At 28.5% G+C, this 24,483-nt stretch overlaps 1 protein-coding gene across 1 annotated transcript; it reads right to left on the reverse strand.

The window, feature by feature from the left end:
* Window positions 1-3,314: 3,314 nt before the first annotated feature.
* LOC109795530 (putative WRKY transcription factor 70) lies at window positions 3,315-17,299 on the reverse strand. The gene is made up of 5 exons (XM_083063717.1): window positions 16,866-17,299; window positions 15,955-16,092; window positions 14,042-14,185; window positions 5,777-5,881; window positions 3,315-3,628 (listed from the first exon to the last, which is right to left on the reverse strand). The coding sequence occupies exons 1-5, from the start codon at window positions 17,195-17,197 to the stop codon at window positions 3,436-3,438; spliced, it is 912 nt and encodes a 303-aa protein (XP_082919843.1). The 5' UTR covers window positions 17,198-17,299; the 3' UTR covers window positions 3,315-3,435.
* Between the last annotated feature and the right edge of the window lie 7,184 nt (window positions 17,300-24,483).

Here is a 24,483-nt window from a genome sequence, read left to right on the forward strand (position 1 = left end):
TTTTTTAGTCTTATAATTTTATTTATTTTACTTTTTTAGTCTCGATAATTTAAAATAAAATTTTTAATCTCTATACTTCATTTTTTTTATAAAAAAATTATTGATTTTTTATAACGATATGTATATATGAGTAACGTGTGCCTATTAAATTTGCTTGACGATAATCTATTTGGTTCTATACATAGTAATATGTTATTTAATAGTTTAGGAAGAAAAAAAATGAAGAATATGATGATTTAATAGATAGTTAATATTAATTATTATTGAATATGTACAAATGAATAATTAAATTGTTTATGATTGCATAATAAATTATTAAGTGACACATTATTGTTTCAAAAATTAAATAAATAATTGTTATGCAGACGAAAACGATCATACAAAAATAATAATAATAATGGTTAAGTTTTTTTTATAATGTTACTTACTTTATATTTTAATCTCTATAATTTAAATGATTTTTTTAATTTTCATAATTATTTTTTAAAATCTTTTTTAGTCTCTAGAGTTTAAGATAGAAACTTTTAACACCTATACTAGTAGTTTTTTTAATCTTTTTAATGTTTATTATTAATTTCTTTGTAACATTATCTTTTTAATATTAACATGAAAAAGATATTAATTTAATTTTTTGTGTTTTATGTTGAATTTATTTTTTTCTCTCGCTATTTTGTATTTCTTTTGTGGTCTTACACGAGATGTTCATTAATTATTAAGATACTTTTTTTACACTTACAAAATTAAAGATATTCATCACCTTAACACAAAATAAACAACATTGCAAACAAAAAATCAACAACGCAGACTAATCAAACTGCTAAAAAAAGGTATTCCTTTTTTCGCTTCTAAAAAAACTTTCCTTTATTCCTCTTATTAAGGGGTAAAAATGAGGACAAATAAAAGGAATAAACATATAGGTGAATATTTTTAATGATGTCAATTATTTTATTAATAAGATATGAATTGAGACACATCGAGAAGACAAGTGATTTGAATCCCTTTATATTATAATTATCTACAATAATATATAAAGGAGATATCTTTTTTTGGTGTCCACTTTTTCAAAGACAATTATATTTTTATGTTGTATTTTATTTTTTTCATTAACTTATATTTAAGGATTAAATTATATATATATATATATATATAATTACCTTTAAAAATAATAACTATCCACTTTTATTTTTTTGTGCACACTAATTTTTTTTTTAGAGGCATGTCTTTTTTTCTTCCTAGTACAAATATAACTCACATCTTTAAATTATAAGAAAAATTAATCTCTATAAAATTATAAATGTTGATCATTTTATTTTTTAAATTCTTATTTTAAGACTTTAATTTTTATAATATATATTATTTTTTATTCATAAGAAAGATTATAATGACAACAATAAAAAAAATTTCTATTTCAATTTCTTCCTACAAGCAATGATTCTTTTATGGAATCTACTTGTTTCAATTGTAAGTTCACTAACATCATTAGAATTATTGGGTAATGTTTGTTTTGACACTCGTTAGGTCATCATGTTTTTTTGTCCTTGAAAATGTATCTTTGTACATTAAGAAGAAAGAAATTATCCAACCTCAATTCTTAAGCGATATAAAACTTTTAAACATATAGAAAACAAGTTTTTTAATTAAGGCTAGATCCTCTTTCTAGCGTCAATGATCCGACCATAAGTTCACTAATATCATTAAGGCCATCATATTCAAAATATTATTCACTTTGATACTCATTGAGACATCAAGATTTTATTGTTAAAAATGTACCTTGGTAAATTAAAAAAAAATGTTTATATCTTTAACCTCAATTCTTAAACTATTGGAGATTTTTAGACAAATACCAAAACACTACCATATTTTAAACTCTTATAAATACAACTAACATCATTATGGTATGAAAATATTTAAACGCAACTTTAATAAAATAATTATTTGAGTTATTTCAATGGAATTACATAACAACGCAATCTTTTAAACACTATTCATATCAAGAGTCAATATAATATGTTATCTGAATAACTAATATATTAAGTTTCACATCAACGGTCAGTATAATATGTTATGTGAATAACTATTAGGTAAGCAGTCGATTAATAGCATTTAGTGATTAATCGATAGAATGCTAAAATAAGTAAAATTTTAAAATAAAATAATAAATTGTACCATTTAAAAATTAAATAACAAAATTTGTAAATTATAAAATATAGGTGAAAAAAGTGCAGTTAATTCAATATATTAAAAACCTAAACAATTCAGTGCAATTGTCCCATCACTTAGCCAATGCCATTATAGTCTCTTATGTAGAGCTTTAGTTTTTTCCCATTCGCTGCGTAGACCATTGGTAAACGCTCATCGCAATATTATATTCATAATATATTAAATTTTATTTTATTAAAATTTTGGCTTTCTCTCTTTGTTTCAAGTAACTTTCATCAACTTGCACTATTTTAATGTAAACTTTTAGGAAAGTATCCAATTGCTTTCATATCTATATATATAAAAAAGCATACAAGATTTGACCATATTCACTGTATCTTAATTTTTTTTTTTAAATAAAGGAATTATTACACAAATCGATGGAAAAGCTATGCCGACAAAAGAAACAAAAATTTACCATAAACAAGGTCTCCCCTTTCACACCGTGCGTTTTTATTTTTAAATTGTAGTTTTTTATTGATTTCATCCATTTTGTGATTATTCTATTAATTGTAAAACTCTAAGATTTAATTTTATGAATTTTATTTATTATGATTTGAGGTCAAATTAACCTGTTAAGAAAAAATATATAAAGTCTTTTTTCATAAATAAATTTTAAAAGTTCATTCTTTGAAAAATTTGGAGGAAAAAGTTAAAATTTCCTTCTTTTTCTTCTTTTGAGTCCTCAGAGAGTAACCTTCTTTCTCTAAATAAGGTTGAGTAGTTTAGTAAGTTACAACTTGAATTATTGATAAACTAACTGGTTGATGTTGTACGGTGTTTGATCTCATTAAACTGTAGCTGTGGTGATGATTATGAGGTACAAGTCTTTATTTCACATGTTTAGAACAGGATCATCATGGAAACACTAACAATGAATAGTAGCATCTTTGTATAGTCTGTAATATGAACACAAGGACTGAGAGTTGCAGATATTCGAAACTTTTCAAAGATATTGTTTAGGAAACTTTATTCTTGATTACTTCCCTCTCATACGAGCTAAGAAACTCTATACTTGATTTCAGAAGCATGGCTTTCCCAAATGGATTCAAAATTTCTCCTCTAGCTCCACCACTATCTACCGGATGAAATGTCAACATTAACTTCAGATAATGTTAAGATATATAATTCTATATGTTTCCTCTCATTCATAATTTCAGTTCTCATGAGTATTGAAATCAAAAACCAAAATACATTAACTTACAGTAATTAACGAAAACTATATACATGATAAATTCACGAGGGGCCGGAATAATCGTGTGAATTTGACAATGTTGTATCAGTGTTTCTGTCAGAACTTGAAGTTAATAAGGGCCATGAGCTTTCAGAATCAATTATCTTCTGTTTTCCTCGAAATTGACTATATAAGCTATCATTCTCCCGATTCTGTCTTTCGTGATCGGATCCTTCATGCAAACTTTCATCATTCCTGCGATAATGTTATAGATTAAATATATAAACGAAAATTGGCTTCTAACCGAGAGCTTTTAAAAAAATGTGATTATTTCTCTAAATCTAATAATTACAATGGTAAGGATTGTAATTGTAACTGAGTTTCTTCATCATGTAACTGTTTGAATTCAGGATCGTTACTAAAAGAAATAAGTCAAAATTCAGGCTAATAATGCAACAACAACAGTTCAGGAATATAGCAAATGCATGTCATTAATTATATAGAACATATCATACTTTAGCATCTAGAATATAGAATGCATCTGTGAAAAATTACCAGGAATTCTTTCGGATCTGAACCTAAAACCAACATAAAGGAATATTATCTGTATTAAATCTAAACATATATGAAGATTAACAAGTCCAACATATATAACCTCAAAATTTCAACTTCCCTTGATAAGATAAATAGTATACTATGTTTTAGTTCATTAAAATATCTAAAAAAAAATTATTTTCTTGTGTGTTTAGATGGAAATTTTAAGAGAGTAATTCATATAGGATTTTAGAAGACTTTCTTTTATTAATATGAAAAAATTAGAATAACAAAAATAAGGATTCATCTTAAGCTCTCATGCATCAAGCTCACTCCACTTAAAAATTAATTTAAGAATTAACTTAAAAATTCTTAAATAATTTAAGGACTAGCCCAACAATTTAACCAATTGAAAATAAAATAAAAGTTGCAACACTTTTGATAAATACAAGAATAAAAAATATATTAATTTTTATAGAAATTAAAATAAATTTCAATGTATTTTAAATTTTACTCAATATAAAATTCCGTGGTGTAAAGCAATGAGACAAAACTATGTTTGGACATATGTGCCAGCTAAACTATATTATCAGTTTTCTTCTTCTTTAATATTTATTTTATTTCTTTATCTTTCTAAAGATTTATTTTAGTTCTTAATTTTTCAAAATTTGAATTAATTTTATCCTTTTAAAATAATCATCACTTTTTTTTTAATTATTTTGGAACACAATTTTAAATTTTTTTTTAATGATTCAAGATGTGAATCTTGTCTCATTAAATTTACTTACTTATAAATACTGTGTTTTGTAAAGTAGTAAAAAATAGAAGGAAGAGAAAAATAAATAAATAAAAGATAAGGGAAGAGAAGTAATAAGAAATTAAAGTAATTTGGTATCAAAGAAATAAAAGAGAGACAGAGGAAAATTAGATTGTTTAAATTATATTATATTTTTCAAATTAAAAAATATAATAATTAAATATTATAAATACATTTACCATTTTACTCCTAAATACTACACATGCCTCAAACTTTCTTTTATTTAATTATAGTTCACATATTCGACTATAAAACATATCGACTATGGAATTAAAAAAATTATATATCATAAAGAGCAACAAGATGACATGCAATGATCAATGAAAGAATACTATGGAATAGATATATAGAGTCGTGGGAAAGATAAAGAATATATTGATAAATTCTCTCATTCTTAAAAAAAACACTTATATGGAAGAAAAAAAAATAGCTTATGAAATTTCTTATATTTTTCCTCCATAATTGTATATTATGAAATTTGACCTTTATAGGGTAAGACAATTGTTTTTAATATTTTATTTATAAGAGGAAAATTTTCCCCTACAGAAAAGCTTAATTTTAATTTTTTTCTAGTCTGTATCATCTTTTATATATGTGTACGTGATAGGGAACTTTGAGCATTCAGGTAGGAAGCAGTCCCCTATGTTGGTTTTTGCACATTGGCACATCAGCTTGAGTATAATTTCTGGTTTTGGTAAGAGTCAGAAAGAGACTAAGGAAAGTGTTCTGCCATAAGTAATTTTGATAAGAATTCAAAAATGAAAAATAATGTATAAACTTGTTTAAATATAAGATGGAAGCATTTTTTTAGAATTTTTTTATTAAAAACAAGAATCATAGGAAAATGAATATTCCTACTTCCCTATAGCTAAGCTCCTTAAGAGATCCAAATTGTTCTATGTCCATAACAGCCCATCTTGATTCTACTCCATACCCTCTCTCTTCCCCCTAATTTCCCATATAACTTGGGAGATAGGGAAAAGAAAAACAGTTATGTGAGCTGCAATGAATCATGTTTGCTTATATATATAAATAGAGTCTCAATTACGTACCGGAGAAATATAGAATTCAGAATTTTTTGTCTATACTTCCTCCATAGAGAACCGTCTTCAGTGGTGTTTGAGAATGCGGCCCATGTCGGTTCACCCTTCCCCTTCCTGTGGAACAACAATTCAGGAATTTATATATACATAACATCTGGCTAGCTAGATAATAAAAACGCATATGTGAAAAAAATTACATACAGAAAAATTTTGTCCATTAATTATACATCCGTTCAATTGATCGGCGAGGAAATATGGGTTTGTAGAATTAAAGCAGGCACTACATAGATTGATGGGAAACAGAACACATAACCTTATACTGTGGCTATCTCTTTCATCGCTTTGACCCTGTTCGGATCTGTTCCAATTTACACTGTCATCTCCATACGTTGAATAACTGGTGTGGAACCGAGAACATGAGGTGCAAGAGCAGGAGGAGAAGGAGGTGGTTGGTTGAATAACTGGTGGAACCGAGAACATGAGGTGCAAGAGAGGAGGAGGAGGAGGTGGTTGGAAAGAAGAGGCGTTAATGATAGAAATAGTTTGTGAGAAAGATGAGAGCACATTCGCCAAGAGTTTCTATGGTGAGAGTGAGAGAGAGTCTTCACTCCCAATGGGGTTTTCTAAAAGATCCTTGAGTTGGGTAGCAGCTTCATGGCCCTTAACAATCTCTTCCATTATCACTCGCTCCTTTTCTGATATCATACTTTCCATTTTCTATCACCCTACCTGCAAGGAAGGGGCTAAGGGCAAGCGTAGAGACCAGAGAGAAGAACAAAGAGAGATAGAGGGTTTTGGTCTCCTTCTCCTAATACCCACTGCGACCATGACAGGTGTTCAAAAAGAAAGCTGATGGAAGTAGTAGTGAGGAAGAAATACAGGATCCCCTTACTAAGGTATTATGGTACTTGCCAATAATATCTAGGTTTAAAAGATTGTTTGTCATTAAAGAGAGTGTAAAAAACATCACATGGCATGCAAATGGTAGAAAATGTGACAAACTTCTTTGACATCCAGTTGATTATCCATAATGAAAGAGGATTGATGAACATTTCCAGAATTTGGTGCAGAGTCAAAAAACTTGAGATTTAGACTAGCTGCAGATGACATGAATCCTGATGGGAACTTAAGTAGTAAACATAGTTCATGGTCAGTTTTGTTGGTCATTTACAATTTGCCTCATTAGTTATGCATGAAAAGAAAGTATAATATGTTGTCTATGATGATTTCAGGACCCCGACAACCAGGAAATGACATAGATGTGTATCTTAGTCCCTTGATTGATGACTTGAAAATGTTGTGGGAAACAGGAGTGGAGGTCTTTGATGCATACCGTGAAGAAAAATTTACCTTGCGTGTAATGTTATTTTGCACAATAAATGATTTTCCAACATATGGTAACTTGAGCGATTATAGTGTGAAGGGTCATTATGCATGCCCTATATGTGAAGAAAATACAAGTTATACCCAATTGAAACATGGGCAAAAGATTGCATACACTAGGCATCGCAAGTTTCTAGTTCGTAGTCATCCATACCGTAGATTGAAGAAAACATTCAATGGATGTCAGGAAGATGAAGTTGTATCGACACCACACAATGGTGAACAAGAATATGAGCAGATGAGAAATATTAACATTGTGTTTGAAAAGACAAAATAAGAAGTCAACTGAGAAAAATATCTAGAAGAAACGGTCAATATTCTTTAATCTTCCTTATTGGTGCAAGCTAGATGTTAGACACTGTATAAATGTGATGCATGTGGAGAAAAATGTTTGCAATGGTGTAATTGGGACATTGCTACATGATGGAGTGAAAACAAGACAAGATTTGGTGGACATGGGTATACGTTCCGAGTTACATCCACAGTCTTTTGGAAAATGCACTTATTTGCCTCCAGCTTGTCATACTCTATCAAGAAAAGAAAAGAAAAGCTATTGTGAGTGTTTACGTGGTGTGAAAGTTCCTCAAGGATACTCCTCAAATGTTAAGAGTCTGGTGTCTATGCAAGATTTGAAGTTAGTTGGTTTAAAGTCTCACGATTATCATGTCTTAATGCAACAACTTTTGCCTATGGCTATTTGTAACATTTTACCAGCTTCTGTTAAAATCGCTATTACTCAATTGTGTTTATTCTTTAATGCCATTTGCAAGAAAGTAATTGACCCTCAAAAGTTAGATGAGTTGGAAAACGAAGCAATCACAATCTTGTGTCAGTTGGAAATGTATTTTTCACCATCATTTTTTTGATATCATGGTGCATTTGATACTTTATTTGGTTAGGGAGATTCGATTGTGTGGCCTGGTTTATCTTAGATGAATGTATCCTATTGAGAGATACATAGAGATCTTAAAAGGATATGTCAAGAATAAGTACCGGCCAAAAGCTTCTATTGTAGAGAGGTACATTGCAGAAGAAGCCATTGAGTTTTATTCAGGGTACATGTCAAAATCAGAACCAATAGGAATTCCTAAGACTCGACATGATGGAAAATATTTTGGTAAGGGTACTTGAAGTTTAAAGATTAGAAATATGAGTCAAATAGAAGTTGACCAAGCACATTTGTACATATTGAACAACACTGGTGAAGTCATTCCTTACATATCGCAACACATACACGAAATAAAGGTAGCACACCCTCGAATGAATGAAAAATGGATATTGAATGAACATAACAAGAGTTTCTTAGCTTGGTTTAAGAAAAAGGTTTATGGTGAGGTTGATGCTTCTGATACACTTTTGAGACTTGCTCGTGGACCTAACAACGATGTCATTACATTTGGTGGGTATGACATTAACAACTATTATTTTTATTCAAAGATAGAAGATGACAAAAGTAGAGTACAAAACAGTGGGGTTACAATTCAGGCTGAGTCTATGCACTTTGCTAGTTCTAAAGATAAAAATCTCATTACAGCATCCATGAGTTATTTTGGAGTCATACAAGAGATATGGGAAATTGATTATGTTATGTCTAGAGTGTCTGTGTTCAAGTGTAAATGGGTTGATGATAATATGGGTGTGCGGATAAATGATTTAGGGTTTACTTTGGTGGATTTGAACAAGGTCGGTTATAAGGATGAACCTTTTATTATGGCATATCAAGCAAGGCAAATATTTTATGTCAGGAATCCATGTAATGAGAAATGTTCAGTGATGCTCGAAGAAAGAAACATGCACGAAACTCACGAAGACGAATCTCTAGATATGCATGAGACATTGTCTTTCTCAAGTAGATCATTTGGTGCTATTGTGGACAATGAAGTGGACGAAATGCATGCTATTCAAAGTGATCATGATGAAGGAATATGGGAAAACATACCAACCTAATAGCTATGTGTTTGTGTATTATTCGTTGTTTTATTAGTATATTGCTCTTAAGTTTTTACTTTATTTATATATTTACTTTATTAATTTTGTAAATATATTTCAATTAATTTCTTACTTTATTTTTATATTTACATTATTTGTTGTTTTGTTGTTATATTGTTACTATCTTTTTTACTTTATTTGTCTATTTACTTAATTCATTGTTTTAATAATGAAAGTGTTATTTTTTCAGGATAATAGCAGATTCGGGGTTTGGAAGTGTCAAGAAGGAATGTAGATCTGTCACCTGATTGTCTGGGTTGATAGCGGGACAGATTGCCAAGGAGAGGACACAGGTTGAGGTGGATCCTTGTTCTGGCAAGATGTCAGGCCCAAATGCTGCAAAGTTTAGGAGCTATCTGAGAGTCATAGCTCGACGTCATGTTTCTATATGATGTTGAGGAGGCTGACAAGAACCTCATGTGGCAGGATATTCAAGTATATACTTGCACATCCCTTCAATATTATATAACTTAATTACGTTATTTATTATTTGTTATTATTTTGACAACAAAATTTTAAGATTCCCCACACTGAGGTGATGATGAATATTTTATTTCCCCTTGGCACCAGGTGGAAGGACTTCAAAACTTTCTTGACACAGGAGTATGTATTTGGAAAACAACAAAATGAAACTCTTTGTCTAAAGTACCACCAGATTAGTGACGAGGAATGGATGCAATTTCGTGCTAGTCGATTGGACCCTTCTTAGCAGGTTAGTTATTGATAATTCTTGCATTAACACATAAATACTTAAGTATATTTTAATCTCATTTTCTTATTTGCAAGCCAAAAGACTAGCTGCCCAAGAACGACAGAAGTTGAATGATGCACCTCATTTGTTGTCACGAGGGGGTTATGAATTGAAAAAGAAGAGACTCATGAAGGCTAGGGCAGAGGCATCAGGGGTTGAGTTTGCTGACCTTATGGATCCACCTCCCCACTATGAGATGTGGATAGCAGCTCGAACAAAATCAGATGGGCAAATGACTTCGCAGTCTATAAGGGTCATTGATGATAAAATAGTAAGTAAAATATACATACTAACACTCTTAATTTCAACTCATTCAATTCATAAGTGATGTAGTTTAGGGTATACTTACTTATTGTTAATATGTTGCAGGATGATTTTGTTGAGCAGGCCACCCAGGGCTCATTTGTTCCCCATGGTCGGAATGATATACTCACAACGGCCATAGGAAGGCCAGAGCACCCAAGGCGTGTGCATGGTATTAGCGGTTCTTAGAGTCTCTGAGATTACTTTGGTGCATCACCATCGAGGAGCAATGTCGACTCTTGCAATCAGGAGGCCTTGTAGAGAATGGAGATGCAGTTTCAGGAAAAATTGAATAACATGCGACAAGAGTTTGAAGAGAAGTTTGATATTTTGACTCGTTCTCAACAACAAACTGCAATTGTTAATGATGTTGTTCGAGTGAGCATTAAAGGAAGTTGTGGTACTGCAGATCCCTCAGGGGAACATACACACACTAATGTACCAAACTAGTGTGAGTTATATGTTGAGGATGACCCCCCATGTATAGTGGCTATTGGTCGAGTATTTGAGAGTGGTTCAACCATCCATGGTGTCCCTATACAGCCAGACTGGACATGGGTTGTGGTTGACCATGTTCAAGATGCTGCTGTTCTAGTGCCTTTGCCCATGGTAGTAAGTATCGTAGGAATCGCGATTCGTATCGTACGATACGATACGATTCCGTGCTTCAACGATTCGAATCGCATGGTGTATCGTTTTTGATCCTGAATCGTTTCCGAATCGTTTGTATCGGGTTTAGAATCGGAAAATCGCGATTCTGGAAGGTCTCGCACGATTCTGGGAAGAAACGGGTCGCGTCCGAAACCGGGTCGGGTCATGCGCGACCCGGTTCTGAAAACCCTAAAAAAATGATTTTTTTTTAAATAAAAAAAGACGAAACTGAGACAGAAAATACCGATACTCATTCCTGTACATGACCCACTTAGTGGGTTTCACTTTTAGTGGTCCCTTTGTCTCGTCCAGGTTCGCAGCTTCGTTTGGGTTGCTGTTTGGGTGGCTATATTGCTGATTAGAGTAGCAAACAGTCCCTTGTATATGCATATATTTAGCAACAACAATGATTTTTTTGGAGGCTTTGTTGTTGAACTGTGCAGTCATTTCTTTTGGCTTTGAGACTGTTATTATTTGTATAATTCTATCTTTGTTTGTATTTTGAAGCTTATATATTACTATATATTTATGTATGACTTCATTTTGTCTGTTTCTTTATATTAAAATGTGCTTAGAGTGCTTTTATATGTCTTGTATGCATATATATACACTGTTTTTATTGATCATGAATCTTACGATTCACGATACGATTCGATTCACGATTCAAAAAATAAGCTTTCCGATACATTATGTGTATCTCGATTCAACTACCATGCCTTTGCCTAATATAGAGGTTCAAATAGTGGGACAGACAAGCGGCATATTCTTGGCTTGGCCAAGACGTTCGGTGATGCCGCTTTCAGCACGGGCAAAGGTAATTTTATTATTGCTCTTTTGTATTCTTATAATTCTATTATTTTTTAACTAACTTTTATCATTTGTTTAGGATTTTATCAATCGTGCTAAGGAGGTAATGAGAGAACCTGTTATTGATGATGTTGATATTGCAAGAGCTAAGGATGATCCCATATCTAGGCTTCTAACCAGGGATGGACCCCCACTACCATTTGACACACACATATTTTTTATATAAAAAATAATATATTTTTAAAAATAAAAGTTATATTATAACAAAATAAATATATATATATATATTTAAATCATATGTATAAAATATAAATTTAAAATATTTTTTCATTTATTTGATATTTATCAAACTTTTGATGGAGATTAATTCTTATATATGATAAAGAATACTCCTTAATAACGAATTAATATTTCTAAAAAGTTTAATTTTTGATAAAATAAAATTTGTAGCATATATATTTAACTTTTGTACTTTTATTTATGTATACATTGATTAAAAAAATCAAAATAGTAAAGATTGTAAGATTGTATACTTTGATTAAAAAAATCAAAATGGGAAAGATTTTGGAAGATTTATATTCTATTTAGAATTTTTATTATAAAATATATTTTGAAATAAGTTATCATCTAAAATATTATATTAGATATTAAAAACATGTTTATATTATAAATAAATTAAACTTGATTTTTATACAATTTAACATATTTATTTTTATGTTTTTATTAGTATTAAATTATTATAAAGTATATTTTTAAGATTGTAGTTCTAATCAAACATTTAAAAAATGTCTATGATAGATAAATAAGTTATATTTTGAACATGTATTTTAAAAAAAGTTAAGTTCAAACCTACTAAATTATAATATAACATAGTCTGACCTAACTTATTTTCATTATTAATCATAAGCATAGATATAAAAGTTTGTAAAAAATAATTATAATATATATTTATACTTAAAAAAATTACATGTAAAATTTTTAGTACTATAAATATATAAATAATTATTACCCCCACTATCTAAAATTTCTAGATCTTTCACTGCTTCTAACCATATTACCACGATTGAAGAAGAAACCGATTCAGATACAATGGGACAACAAAGTTTTTGGAGTTGATAGTTCTAATATTCCACTATACATTTCCGTGCCCGACGCATTAGAGATTGTTGGGAGAAACTCCATGTTAAATATTTCTATCATACAGTTGTGGGCCATGTAAGTGATATTTTCATTTATGAGTCTAAAATTACAATAATTACATTTAACTTATAATAATTAATTGTGTTAGGTACATGAACAAATTGACTGCGAAGCAAGCACAAGCACAAGTATATGGATTTATTGAGCCTCAATCCATCCAAAAATCAGGGAACAAGAAGGTCCAGATCCAGCAATATATGCAAACATGGATGAGTGACTCAGAAAAATATATATACATGGCTCTATACATTGAAGGGTTATTTTTTTAATTTTTTTTAATCATGGTAATTTTATAACTAATTTGTTCATTATATAATGTAGGTCTCATTGGTAGTTAATTGTAATCATTCCTAAGGATTACACCGTGGTGTGATTTTGTTCACTACATCGAAAACCTAACCACAAAATGAAAAACCAATTACAAGGGTAACTATAATTTTTCATTATGTTTTAAAACTGTAAGTATATATATTGGCTAACATCTATTTTTATTTCAATTAATTAGAATCGTGTCTGGAACTAATATTTTAAGTGGAAGAGCCAGATCAAAGACATTGCACTTCACGTATCCTAAGGTTCGCAAATTATTTAATAGAGGCAATAATATTCGAATTTATCAACTTTGGAAATAATATTGTTATTTGTTTCTCATTTTAGTGTAATAGGCAAAAAGACTCGTTTGAATGTGGCTATTACATCATGTATTGGATGAGAGCCATAGTTTCTGCAGTATTACTGATTCTTGGGTGGAGGTAATTCATTTCAACATCATGTATTGGATGAGAGCCATAGTCCGACGTAAATTTGTGCATTTTTGTTGTGCATGTGTGACAATCATTTTATGTCGGATCTTGAAAATGTTTGACGTAAAATTACGTCGACTAATTCACCCTAAGTAAATTTACGTCTACTGCATTGACGTTAGACTTTTTTACGATGTAAAAACCTCAAAATAATAGACATAAAATACCTCTTTTCTAATACTTTCTTTTATTTAATTATATATGGTTTACATATTGGACTATAAAACATATTGACTATGGAATTAAAAAAAAAACTATATATCATAAAGAGCAACAAGATGACATATATGACATGCAATGAATCAATGAATACTATGGAACATCTATATAGAGTCGTGGGAAAGATAAATAATATATTGATAGATGGAAGAAGATTGATATATATACCTAGTGGGGAGATTGGCATTGCATGTGTGGTTGCCAATGTACGTTATTTGGTATATATTCGGATTCTGTTGACACTGCTGCACCTGTTTGGTTGCTAGACAAATTTGATGATGCCCGTAACCGTAAGTGCATCTGAAGTAACTCCTACAAATTAATTATCATTGAGTACAAAAGTGAGTTACATGGCTAATCTTGAAACAGAAATTGTCTGGTAATTATATATTTAATTACCTGTTCATTTAGAAAATTGACACATTAATAGAAGAATCATAAAATACCTATCAAGTTTAAAGAAAAGTTTTATCGTATTACTATACCAACTATATTCTTTAGTATCGAATGTTGTATTCCAAAAGGAAAACAAGAAAAAATGTAGAAGCAGATCAGTATATGTTAAAGTGAATGTGTGGCTATAAAGAAAAAAAAATTAGACTCTTTGTATGCATGAAAAAATTAATATATTACTCGTCGAATAATAGATATATAAAAAAAATTAGTTAATGTGTTTGGATGGGTGCAAATAATTGTCACCGCCATAGATAAGGAAAATAGATTACACGATTAGCTATGTGAAAAAGAGAGAGAGAAAAAGAGAGAGAGAGAAAAAGAGAAAGTAAAAGGGAGACCTAGAAAGATATTGGAGGAAATATTGTGAAGAGATGTCATAATATATAATCCTATAAAATTTATTTTTGTATTGTTATCTAATTAGAATTTGACTTCATTTAATTAAATATGTATTTCTATAAACGAAAAAGCTAGTTGAAATATTGAGATTGATGAAGAAGAAAAAGTTGTTAGAAACATTTTCATTCCGGTACAACATCCTGAAGAAGAAATTCAGAAAGAAATCCAAATATTTATGAAATAGCAATATATTTAACAAAGCAAATTCAACTCAAATATTACAAAACAAAAGAATAAATTATAAATTATGTTCAAAAGTTCCTAAAATTTGTATCAAGGAAGGGTGTCAAAACATGTTACCAATTTCAAAAATAGTAAGAAAAGTCTAGAAAATAGGTATTAGAATTTGAGATAATTCTATAAAAATATTAAACTATTAAAACTCTAGAATTACCAACTTACACACTCTATAAATAAGCTCTCAAACTTCCAATTGTGATTATCCTCCTCCAAGCTATCATACAAGCCTTGTACTCCACTAAGTATAATATTTTCCATTCAATTTTAATTTAAAATACACTATCAACTATTACTCTGTTATAAATTCTCTCATTCTTAAAAAACACTTATATGGAACAAAAAAAATTAGCTTATGAAATTTCTTATATTTTTCCTCCATAAATGTATATTATGAAATTTGACCTTAATAGGATAAGACAATTGTTTTTAATATTTTATTTATAAGAGGAAAATTTTCCCCTACAGAAAAGCTTAATTTTAACTTTTTCTAGTACTGGATCATCTTTTATATATGTGTACGTGATAGGGTACTTTGAGCATTCAGGTAAGAAGCAGTCCCCTGTGTTGGTTTTTGCACATTGGCATATCAGCTTGAGTATAATTTCTGGTTTTGGTAAGAGTAGAAAGAGACTAAGGAAAGTGTTCTCCGATAAGTAATTTTGATAAGAATTCAAAAATGAAAAATAATGTATAAACTTGTTTAAATATAAGATAGAAGCATTTTTTTTAGAATTTTTTTTATTGAAAACAAGAATCATAGGAAAATGAATATTCCTACTTCGCTATAGCTAAGCTCTTTGAGAGATCCAAATTGTTCTATGTCCATAACAGCCCATTTTGATTCTATTCCATACCCTCTCTCTTCCCCCTAATTTCCCATATAACTTGGGAGATAGGGAAAGAAACCAAACAAAGAAAAACAGTTATGTGAGCTGCAATGAATCATGTTTACTTATATATATATAAATAGAGTCTCAATTACGTACCGAATAAATTTAGAATTCAGAATTTGCATTTCTCCATACTTCGTCCATGCAGATCTGTCTTCAGTGGTGAATGAGAATATGGTACATTTCAATGTAATGTTCCTGTACAATATGGTCCATAATCTCGATCCAATCGTCCTGTGCAACAACAATTATGGTATGTTTAGATAAGAAGTTTTACAAATTTCAAAAATTTTAAATTCTTAATATTTGAATTATTTTGATTTCAATTTCTATTATTTTAAAAATATTTTATTTTGATTAATGAATTTAAATTTTTTAAATTTTAAATTGTTATGTTGGATATGATAATTTAATTTCATCATAGTAAAATTAATTTTAAAAATATATTTATATATTAATTTTTTTAAATTAAATTTTATAAAAATAAATATTAATTAACTTTTAAATATTTAATAATTTTAAAAATTAGTATTAAATAATGTTTAATAATTTTAAAAAATATTTTAAAATATTCAAAAATTTGAAACATGAAGCGATAAGAGATAAGATAGAATATATAAGTGAAATAAGAAAAAAAATATAAAAAATTTCAAATTCTTACTCTTTTGAGAGAATTTAAAATTTTACTATTTTAAAAAATTTTATAAATACTTAAATTTTAAATTTTTTGTAAATTCTAGAATCTAAATAAGTTATTTCACTTCAAAAAATTTGAAATTCTTCAAAAAAAATAAATTATTTTATTTAAATTCCTCGTCGACACTATTAAGCAATTCATATATATTTAACATCTGGCTAGCTAGATAATAAAAACGCATCTGTGAAAAAAAAATTACATACAGAAAAATTTATATATCCGTTGAATCGATCGGCGAGGAAATAAGGGTTTGTAGAATTAAAGCAGGCACTACATAGATGATAGATTGATGAGAAACAGAACATATAACCTTGTACGGGAGCTATCTCTTTCATCGCTTTGACCCTGTTCGGATCTGATCCAATTTACACTGTCATCTTCAGACATTGAATAACTGGCGGAACCGAGAACGTGAGGTGCAGGAGGAGGAGGTGGTGGTTGGAAAGAAGAGTCGAAAATGATAGAAATAGCTTGTGAGAAAGATGAGAGCACATTCTCCAAGAGTTGCTCTGGTTTGAGTGAGAGAAAGTGAACTCTCGTAACGGGGTTTACTAAAAGAACCTTGAGTTGGATAGCAGCTCTATTGCCGTCCACAAGATGTTGCAATATCACTCGCTCCTTTTCTGAGATCATACTTTCCATTTTCAATTACCCTACCTTCAGAGAGACTAGAGAGAAGAACAGAGAGAAATTGAGGGTTTTTGGTGTCCTTCTCCTAATACCCACTGCGATGATGACAGGTGTTGTGTATGTCCATTGTGAATTTCATAAAAACCTTATTTCACACCACATTCGTTTTTTCTAATACTATTGTAATAATTTAATTAGATCAAATTAATTACCAATAAAAAGATTAATATTCTTGTCAATTATTCATATAAAATATACTACTTTATGTTTTTCATCTCTTTTTTTTTTTATATACATACATATACTATTTGGCATAATTATGTAATAAGTAATTGATACATTTGTAATTTGACGTGAAAAGATAAAAAATAACTAGGATGCAACTTGATTTAAGTAAAAAAATAAAAACAGAAAGATAAGTTGAAATTTGAAATCTTAAAAAAAAAATAGAGATGTTCATAAAGTTGTGTGTAAATAAAAAAGACATTTTTTTAACAAGATTTCAAGTTAAAGTAATGTAATTATTTTAAATACAAATATTAATTAAAGTTGTCAACTTGAACTCAATGAACCCACAAATAAGGTTAAATTGAACTTTAAAAAAGATAACTTAAATATAATCAAGTAATTTTGTCTTTCCTGTTTAGGCCAACATGTTAAATGGGCTCAATTCATTTGTGATGGTTTATTTAACTTAATCTCATGTTGTCTTTTATTAATAAACATTTTAGCATTTTTTCATCATCTATTTAAATGTTGAATATTGTGATACTTGACATGGTAGACTTGGACATGTGAACTTGAAATTTATTAAAAGAATGATGACTCTTAATCTTATTCCTAAATCTTTTAGTGAATTGAAACAAAAATGTGAAGTTTGTATTGAAGCTAAACAACCTCAAAATTCTGTTCAAAAGGAAACTTGCTTGCTTGAACTCATTCATAGTGATATATGTTATAGTAATGGTGTGATTACTCGTGGTGGAAAGAAACATTTTATTACCTTTATTGATAACTTCTCAAAATATTGTTATGTGTATTTGATAATTCATAAAAGCGAGTTATTTAATAAATTAAAGTTTATAAAGTAGAGGTTGAAAATTAATTAGAAAGGAAAATTAAAATTTTTCATTTTGATAGAAGAGGAGAATATTCTTATAATGAAATAGGTAAATTTTTTTAATCACATGGTATTATTCATGAAGTTACTTCATCTTATGCTCCTCAATCTAATGGAATTGTTGAAAGAAAAAATTATACTCTATTAGACATGATAAATGCTATGCTTATAAGTTCTAGTTTGCCTAGCAATTTGTGGGTTTACTGCATGTCATATTTTGAATAGAATTCCTTATAAAAAAAAATATGGATAAAACCCCTTATGAACTTTGAAAAAACAGAAAATCAAATTTGAAATATCTCAAAGTGTGAGGGTGTCTTGTAAAAGTGAATATTCCTACTAATAAGATAAGGAAAATTGGTCTTAAGACTGTTGATTGTGTTTTTCTTGTATATTCTTTGCACAATACTACTTATAGATTTTTAGTTATTAATTTTGGAGTTGTTGAAACTTATAATAACATAATTATGGAATCTAGAGATGTTGTTTTCTTTCAAAATGTTTTTCCTTTGAAGAATAAATTGTCCAAACCTATCTCTGATACTTCTAGTTCTATATTACCTTCTAGTAGTAATGCTAACAAGGACATTGTACCTAGAATAAGTAAAAGAATTAGAAAATTTAAAAATTTTGGTCCTGAATTTTATTCTTTCTTACTTAAAAATGATCCTAAAACTTATAGTGAAACCATGAGATTTGTTGATGCACCTTTTTGGAAAGAAGGCATTTATGATGAAATGGATTCTCTTAAAGTCAATAGAACTTGGATTTGTTTGACTAATCTTCCTCTTGGTTGCAAAAGTATAGGGTGTAAGTGGGTTTTTCGAAAAAAAATTAAGAACAGATGGATCTATGGATAAGTTTAAGGTAAGGTTTGTTGTTATTGGTTATAAACAAGTAGAGGGTGTAGATTTTTTTGGTACATACTCTCCTAATTTTAAAGTTACTACTATTAGAGTTTTAATTACTTTTGCTTGTGTTTTTAATTTAGAAATTTTATGAAATCGTAAACCAATACACCCCCCTAAATTAAACTATGACAGTAATAAGGTTTAGGTATTTAAATATTTATATTTATTGTGTTAAAATTGAAAATATCCCTTAATGAATCCAATGACAATTATTGTAGGGGTGGGTGTCATAGACCACCCTTGGAAGGATTCACCTAGTGAGTGTGGTGGTGGGGCTGCTACTGTGAGATATAGACAATTTCTAAGTGATACTCACGAAACAAAATACATGTACAAGGTCGTAATGCACTTCAGTCATTAGAATTCAAATGAACACTTTTATTATGTGTTATAATCTGAAATCTAGTTAAAAGGATATGGTTCCAGACAATCATGTCTCCATATTTTCTTAAGTGAAAATTTATATGCACTAGGTATAAGGCTCAAACCCGGAAGGTTCCTTATACTAAAAATATAATATATCTTGCTCCATTAAAAATGTCTTAAGTTTTTTTTTCATCTTCCATTATTTTCCATATTTAAATTTTAAATTAGTGGGAAATATTAAAAATTAATATTATAATTTAATATTGAAATATATATATATATATATTGTTTAAATTTTATATTTATTTTAATCAATTTTTTTATTGTGTCCAAGTTCATTGCATTTGACCTAGAAATTTTTTTTTCTCTTTTGGTTTCGGTAACTAAGAGCATCTGCAATGGGAGTTGCTTATAAGCAACCTCCTGTGCCACATCATGCCACATCAGCTCTTTTCTATTTTATGAGTTGCTTAAATTTTAGCAAAATTGCTTGTAGAAGCTTCAATGCTAAAATTTAAGCAACCATAAAGTAAAAAAGAGCTGATGTGACAATTTGGTAGAAGAGGTTGCTTGGAGATGCTCTAATGCGTAAATGTGCTGATTGATTTCAAATGCTATCCATTAGTGATTTAGCAAATATTATGGCAATAACTTATGATTCATAATATTTTATTTTTAACCTAATTAAATTTTAGTTGTTGCACGTTAGCAACATTTTGGTTTGTGCGGTTGCATTCTTTTTATTTGTGTTCCATTTAGAATGACGTGGTGTGTATCTTTATAAATATTAATGCTGGAAGAAAAATAAGCAGATCCATTACGTTCACTTATCTTTAAAAATTATTTATACTACCAAATATATTTAGAGAGATATTTTTTATTTGGGAATCTTTCATTGTACTCAAACGATAATGAGTTGACGTATTTTAAGAGAAGAGTACATTATAAATTTTAATTAGGTTTAAATATGTTTTTAATCTTTTAAATTTATGTTAAATTTGTTTTTAGTCCCTCAAATTTAAAATTATTATTTTTAGTTCTTATTATCTCAAAAAATATTATTTTAGTCCTTATATTCAAATTTTGTTAAGAAATTTATCAACTATTGTTGTATAAAATATACCTATTAGTAAAAATATCACATAAGTCTAATTGATATATTGCATAACCTTATTAATTTGCCACTTTAATTTTATATATGTTATTGGTGATCTGAAGGACTAAAACAAGATTTTTCAAAATTACAAGGACTAAAAACAAACGTTTAATTTGAGGAACTAAAAACAAATTTGTCTTAAATTTAAGGGACTAAAAACATATTTAAATCTTCTAATTATCAATATAGTGAGGATATTTTTTTTTTCTAAGGATAACACTCTGCATACTTTAATTTAGGCTACTCTATCTTTTTTTTTTTTTAATTTTATTTCTTATTTTAATTTACTATTTATGTTTAATTGATTATTACTGATTGTTCTATTTTTAATTTTAAAATATTCATTCTATTGTTGATATTAAATTTCTTAATAAATTTAATTATTTATTTGTACTCTATTAATATATTTTCCAAGATCAAGTCGTTTATAGCTACAAAGCTCTTTGACACATCTATTTGGTGGGAGCTAATTGTCTTGTGGTTGACCCGGATAAAACTATTATGATTCACAAGACTTTTTCTCCAAATATTTAACACATTTTTAGGACTTGAATTAGACTCAAAATTATTGGATAAACTAAGACAATATATGTTTATGGTTCATGTGCACAATGTTACTTTAAATTTAAGTAAAAAATAATATGTTGATGCTTAAAAAAATTAGACTTAATTGCATTTTTTCTACTCATGCATGTTTCATAATTTTATGATTTTTGTCACTTAATTTTTTAAATTAGATATTTTATCACTCAATTTTAAAAATTTTGTACATTTTATCACCTATTAATTGACTTAGTTGATCATTAATGTAACATATCAATTGCTAATGTGTCACACTAACTACTAATGTAACATGTCAATAGTTAACATGGCACTACAACAATAAGTGTATTATGTTAGATATCAATTAATGACTTCATGTGATTAATCAATTGAATGACAACATATGCAAACTTTTAAAAATAAAGAAACAAAATACACAATTTTAAAAGTTAAATACCAAAATTTGTGAAATTATATAGGTATAAAAATAAAATTAAGTCAATTTAGTTCCACTATTTTAAAAGGTTTTATTTGGTCCTTTAATTTTCAAAAAATGTCAATGTTGTTTTCCTATCCATATTGACATTAATTGATTTTTTTTAAATTAGAGGAATAAATTGAAAATTTTAATTAGTCAAACTAAATTGAATATCTTAAAAAATAGTAGGATCAAATTGAATAAAAATTTATCTATTTTTTTCTAAATAAATTTAAATTTTTTTTACTTATCTTAACAAAATCAACAATAAATTAAATACTTGAAATTAAAAGAAATGATCACAAAATAAACGAATTATTTAATAAAATAAATTATTAAATAAGTAAAAAAGATTCAAATTTATCTAGACACACAAATGTTAAATAATTTTTTTTATTTTAATTTCTTTATTTATGAAATGTTCAATTTTGCCTAACTATTTTTAATTGATTCAATTTTAATCACTTCTATCTAATTTTATTAATGTCATTAATATCAATTTGTATCAAAAGATAATATTGGACATTTAAAAAAATAGGGAATCTAATTAAACTATTTTAAATAATAGAATCAAATTTAATTTAAAAAAGAAAAATTTAGTCTATTAAAAATAGTGAAAGCGTCCCGTGTGCCTTAACCAATGTCATGGGTGTTTCCTTTGCAAGGCTACAGTTTTTAACTTTTTTTCTTTGCTGCGTTTGTTTTCTTTACTCTTGAAAGTTGAAAATAGAAAACCTAAACAATTTCCTGCCAAATCCTGCGTAGATCCCATTGGTAAACGTTAATATATTCTAATTTTTTATTTTAAATTTGGCTTTCTTTTTCTTTTCTTCAAGTACTTTTTCAACTTAATAATGTAAACTCGTAGAAAAAGTTCTCCCACTTGCTTCCATAACTAAACAATAAAAAAGCATACGTGATTTGTCCATATTCATTGTGTCTGAAAATATATTGTTTTTCTTTTTTACTGTAAAAAAGAAAAACGTGTTTTTTTAACACAAAGAAATAAAGAAGTGATTACACAATTATTGATGGAAAAGCTATGTCGGCAAAAGAAACAAAAATTCCCCTTCACACTGTACGTTTTTATAATTAAATTGTAATTTTTTTTATTGATTTCGTCGATGTTGTCATTAGTCTTTTATTATTTGTAAAACTTTAAGATTTAATTTTATTTTTTTATGAATTTTAGTTATTCTGATTTGAGGTCAAATTAACCTGTTAAGAAAAAATATATAAAATAAATTATAAAAGTTCATTCTTTAAAGAATTTGGAGGGAAAAAAAATAATATTTCCTTCTTTTTCTTCTTTTGAGTAGTCAGAGAGTAACCTTCTCTAAATAAAGTTGAGTAGCTAAGTAAGTTATAACTTGAATTATTGATAAATCAATTGGTTGATGTTGTATGATGTTTGATCTCATTAAACTGTAGCTGTGGTGATGATTATGAGGTACAAGTCTTTATTTCACATGTTGAGAACAGGATCATCATGGAAACACTAGTAATGAATAGTAGCATCTTTGTAGAGTCTGTAATATGAACACAAGGACTGAAACTTGCAGATATTCAAAACTTTTCAAAGATATTATTGTTGAGAAATTTTACCGCACCCTCGTATTTAGAAGGGTTTTGGTACTTTTTATACGTGAACTAATAATTTATATACATTTCATTTAAGTGTTCTATATCAAGTTAAATTTAAAGTTATAAAATTTTGCTATTAACTCTTCTTTTTTTAAGGTGAAGTCTGAGGGATGCATCATGCACCATGAATCTTTATCATTAGATGCATCTAATTTAATAGTTTATTATACACACCAAATTTTTGAATTTTTTATTAAAATAATTTTTAAAAAAAATAATTTACCCAAAAAAAATCTACTTACGCAACTTTTACTCTTCGTTTTCACGTTCAGAACGGTCTGTTCTGAAATCAGAACGGGCCGTTCCAGATGAAGAAACAACACATGACTTCACGTTCAGAACAGCCTGTTCTGAAATCAGAACGGCTGTTTTGATTTCAGAACGGGCCGTTCCAGATGAAAAAACAACACATGACGAATGGACAAGAACGTCCAGTTCCAGATCCAGAACGCCCCGTTCCAGATTCAGAAATAACACATTACTAGTTAAACCAGAACGGACCGTTCTAAAACCGAAACAGGCTGTTCTAACTACATATTTGTTATAAAAACTTTTTTCAAACAAAATAATATTTTTTCATTCTACTAAATTACATTTAAAATTTAAGTATAGTTTTTCAATTGATAATGTTTTTCTATTAGAATTAGAGGTTTACATTAATTATATGTATAAATTTCTAATTCTAATTAGAAAATAACACCAAACAAAATTTTCAACTATAAATATAATTTTTTCTCATTTAAATTATTGCAAAAATTTTGTTAGTTTTAGTCTTACATCTCGACATTTTCCTCAATGACATTAAGCATCTTATGAATGAAGCCCAAAACTAGGCCTAATAAACTTAAAACCCAAAAAGTCTTATACTAAGGTCCATAATACAAGATCAAACAATATAAACTCCTATACTACCAAATATATGAGAAAGGTGGTCATCCATGTAAAGTCCAAGTAAAGAGAACCCTAGGCTCACCAAACTCATTGGGCTCACTAAACTCTGAAGCAATCAAAAGCCCAAAGGCTCATGAAGCCCAAAATTAGGCCTAATAAGCTTAAAACCCAAAAAGTCTTATACTAAGG

Source organism: Cajanus cajan, chromosome 9, assembly GCF_000230855.2.
Source record: "Cajanus cajan strain Asha chromosome 9, NIPB_CcT2T_4, whole genome shotgun sequence".
Taxonomy (NCBI): domain Eukaryota; kingdom Viridiplantae; phylum Streptophyta; class Magnoliopsida; order Fabales; family Fabaceae; genus Cajanus; species Cajanus cajan.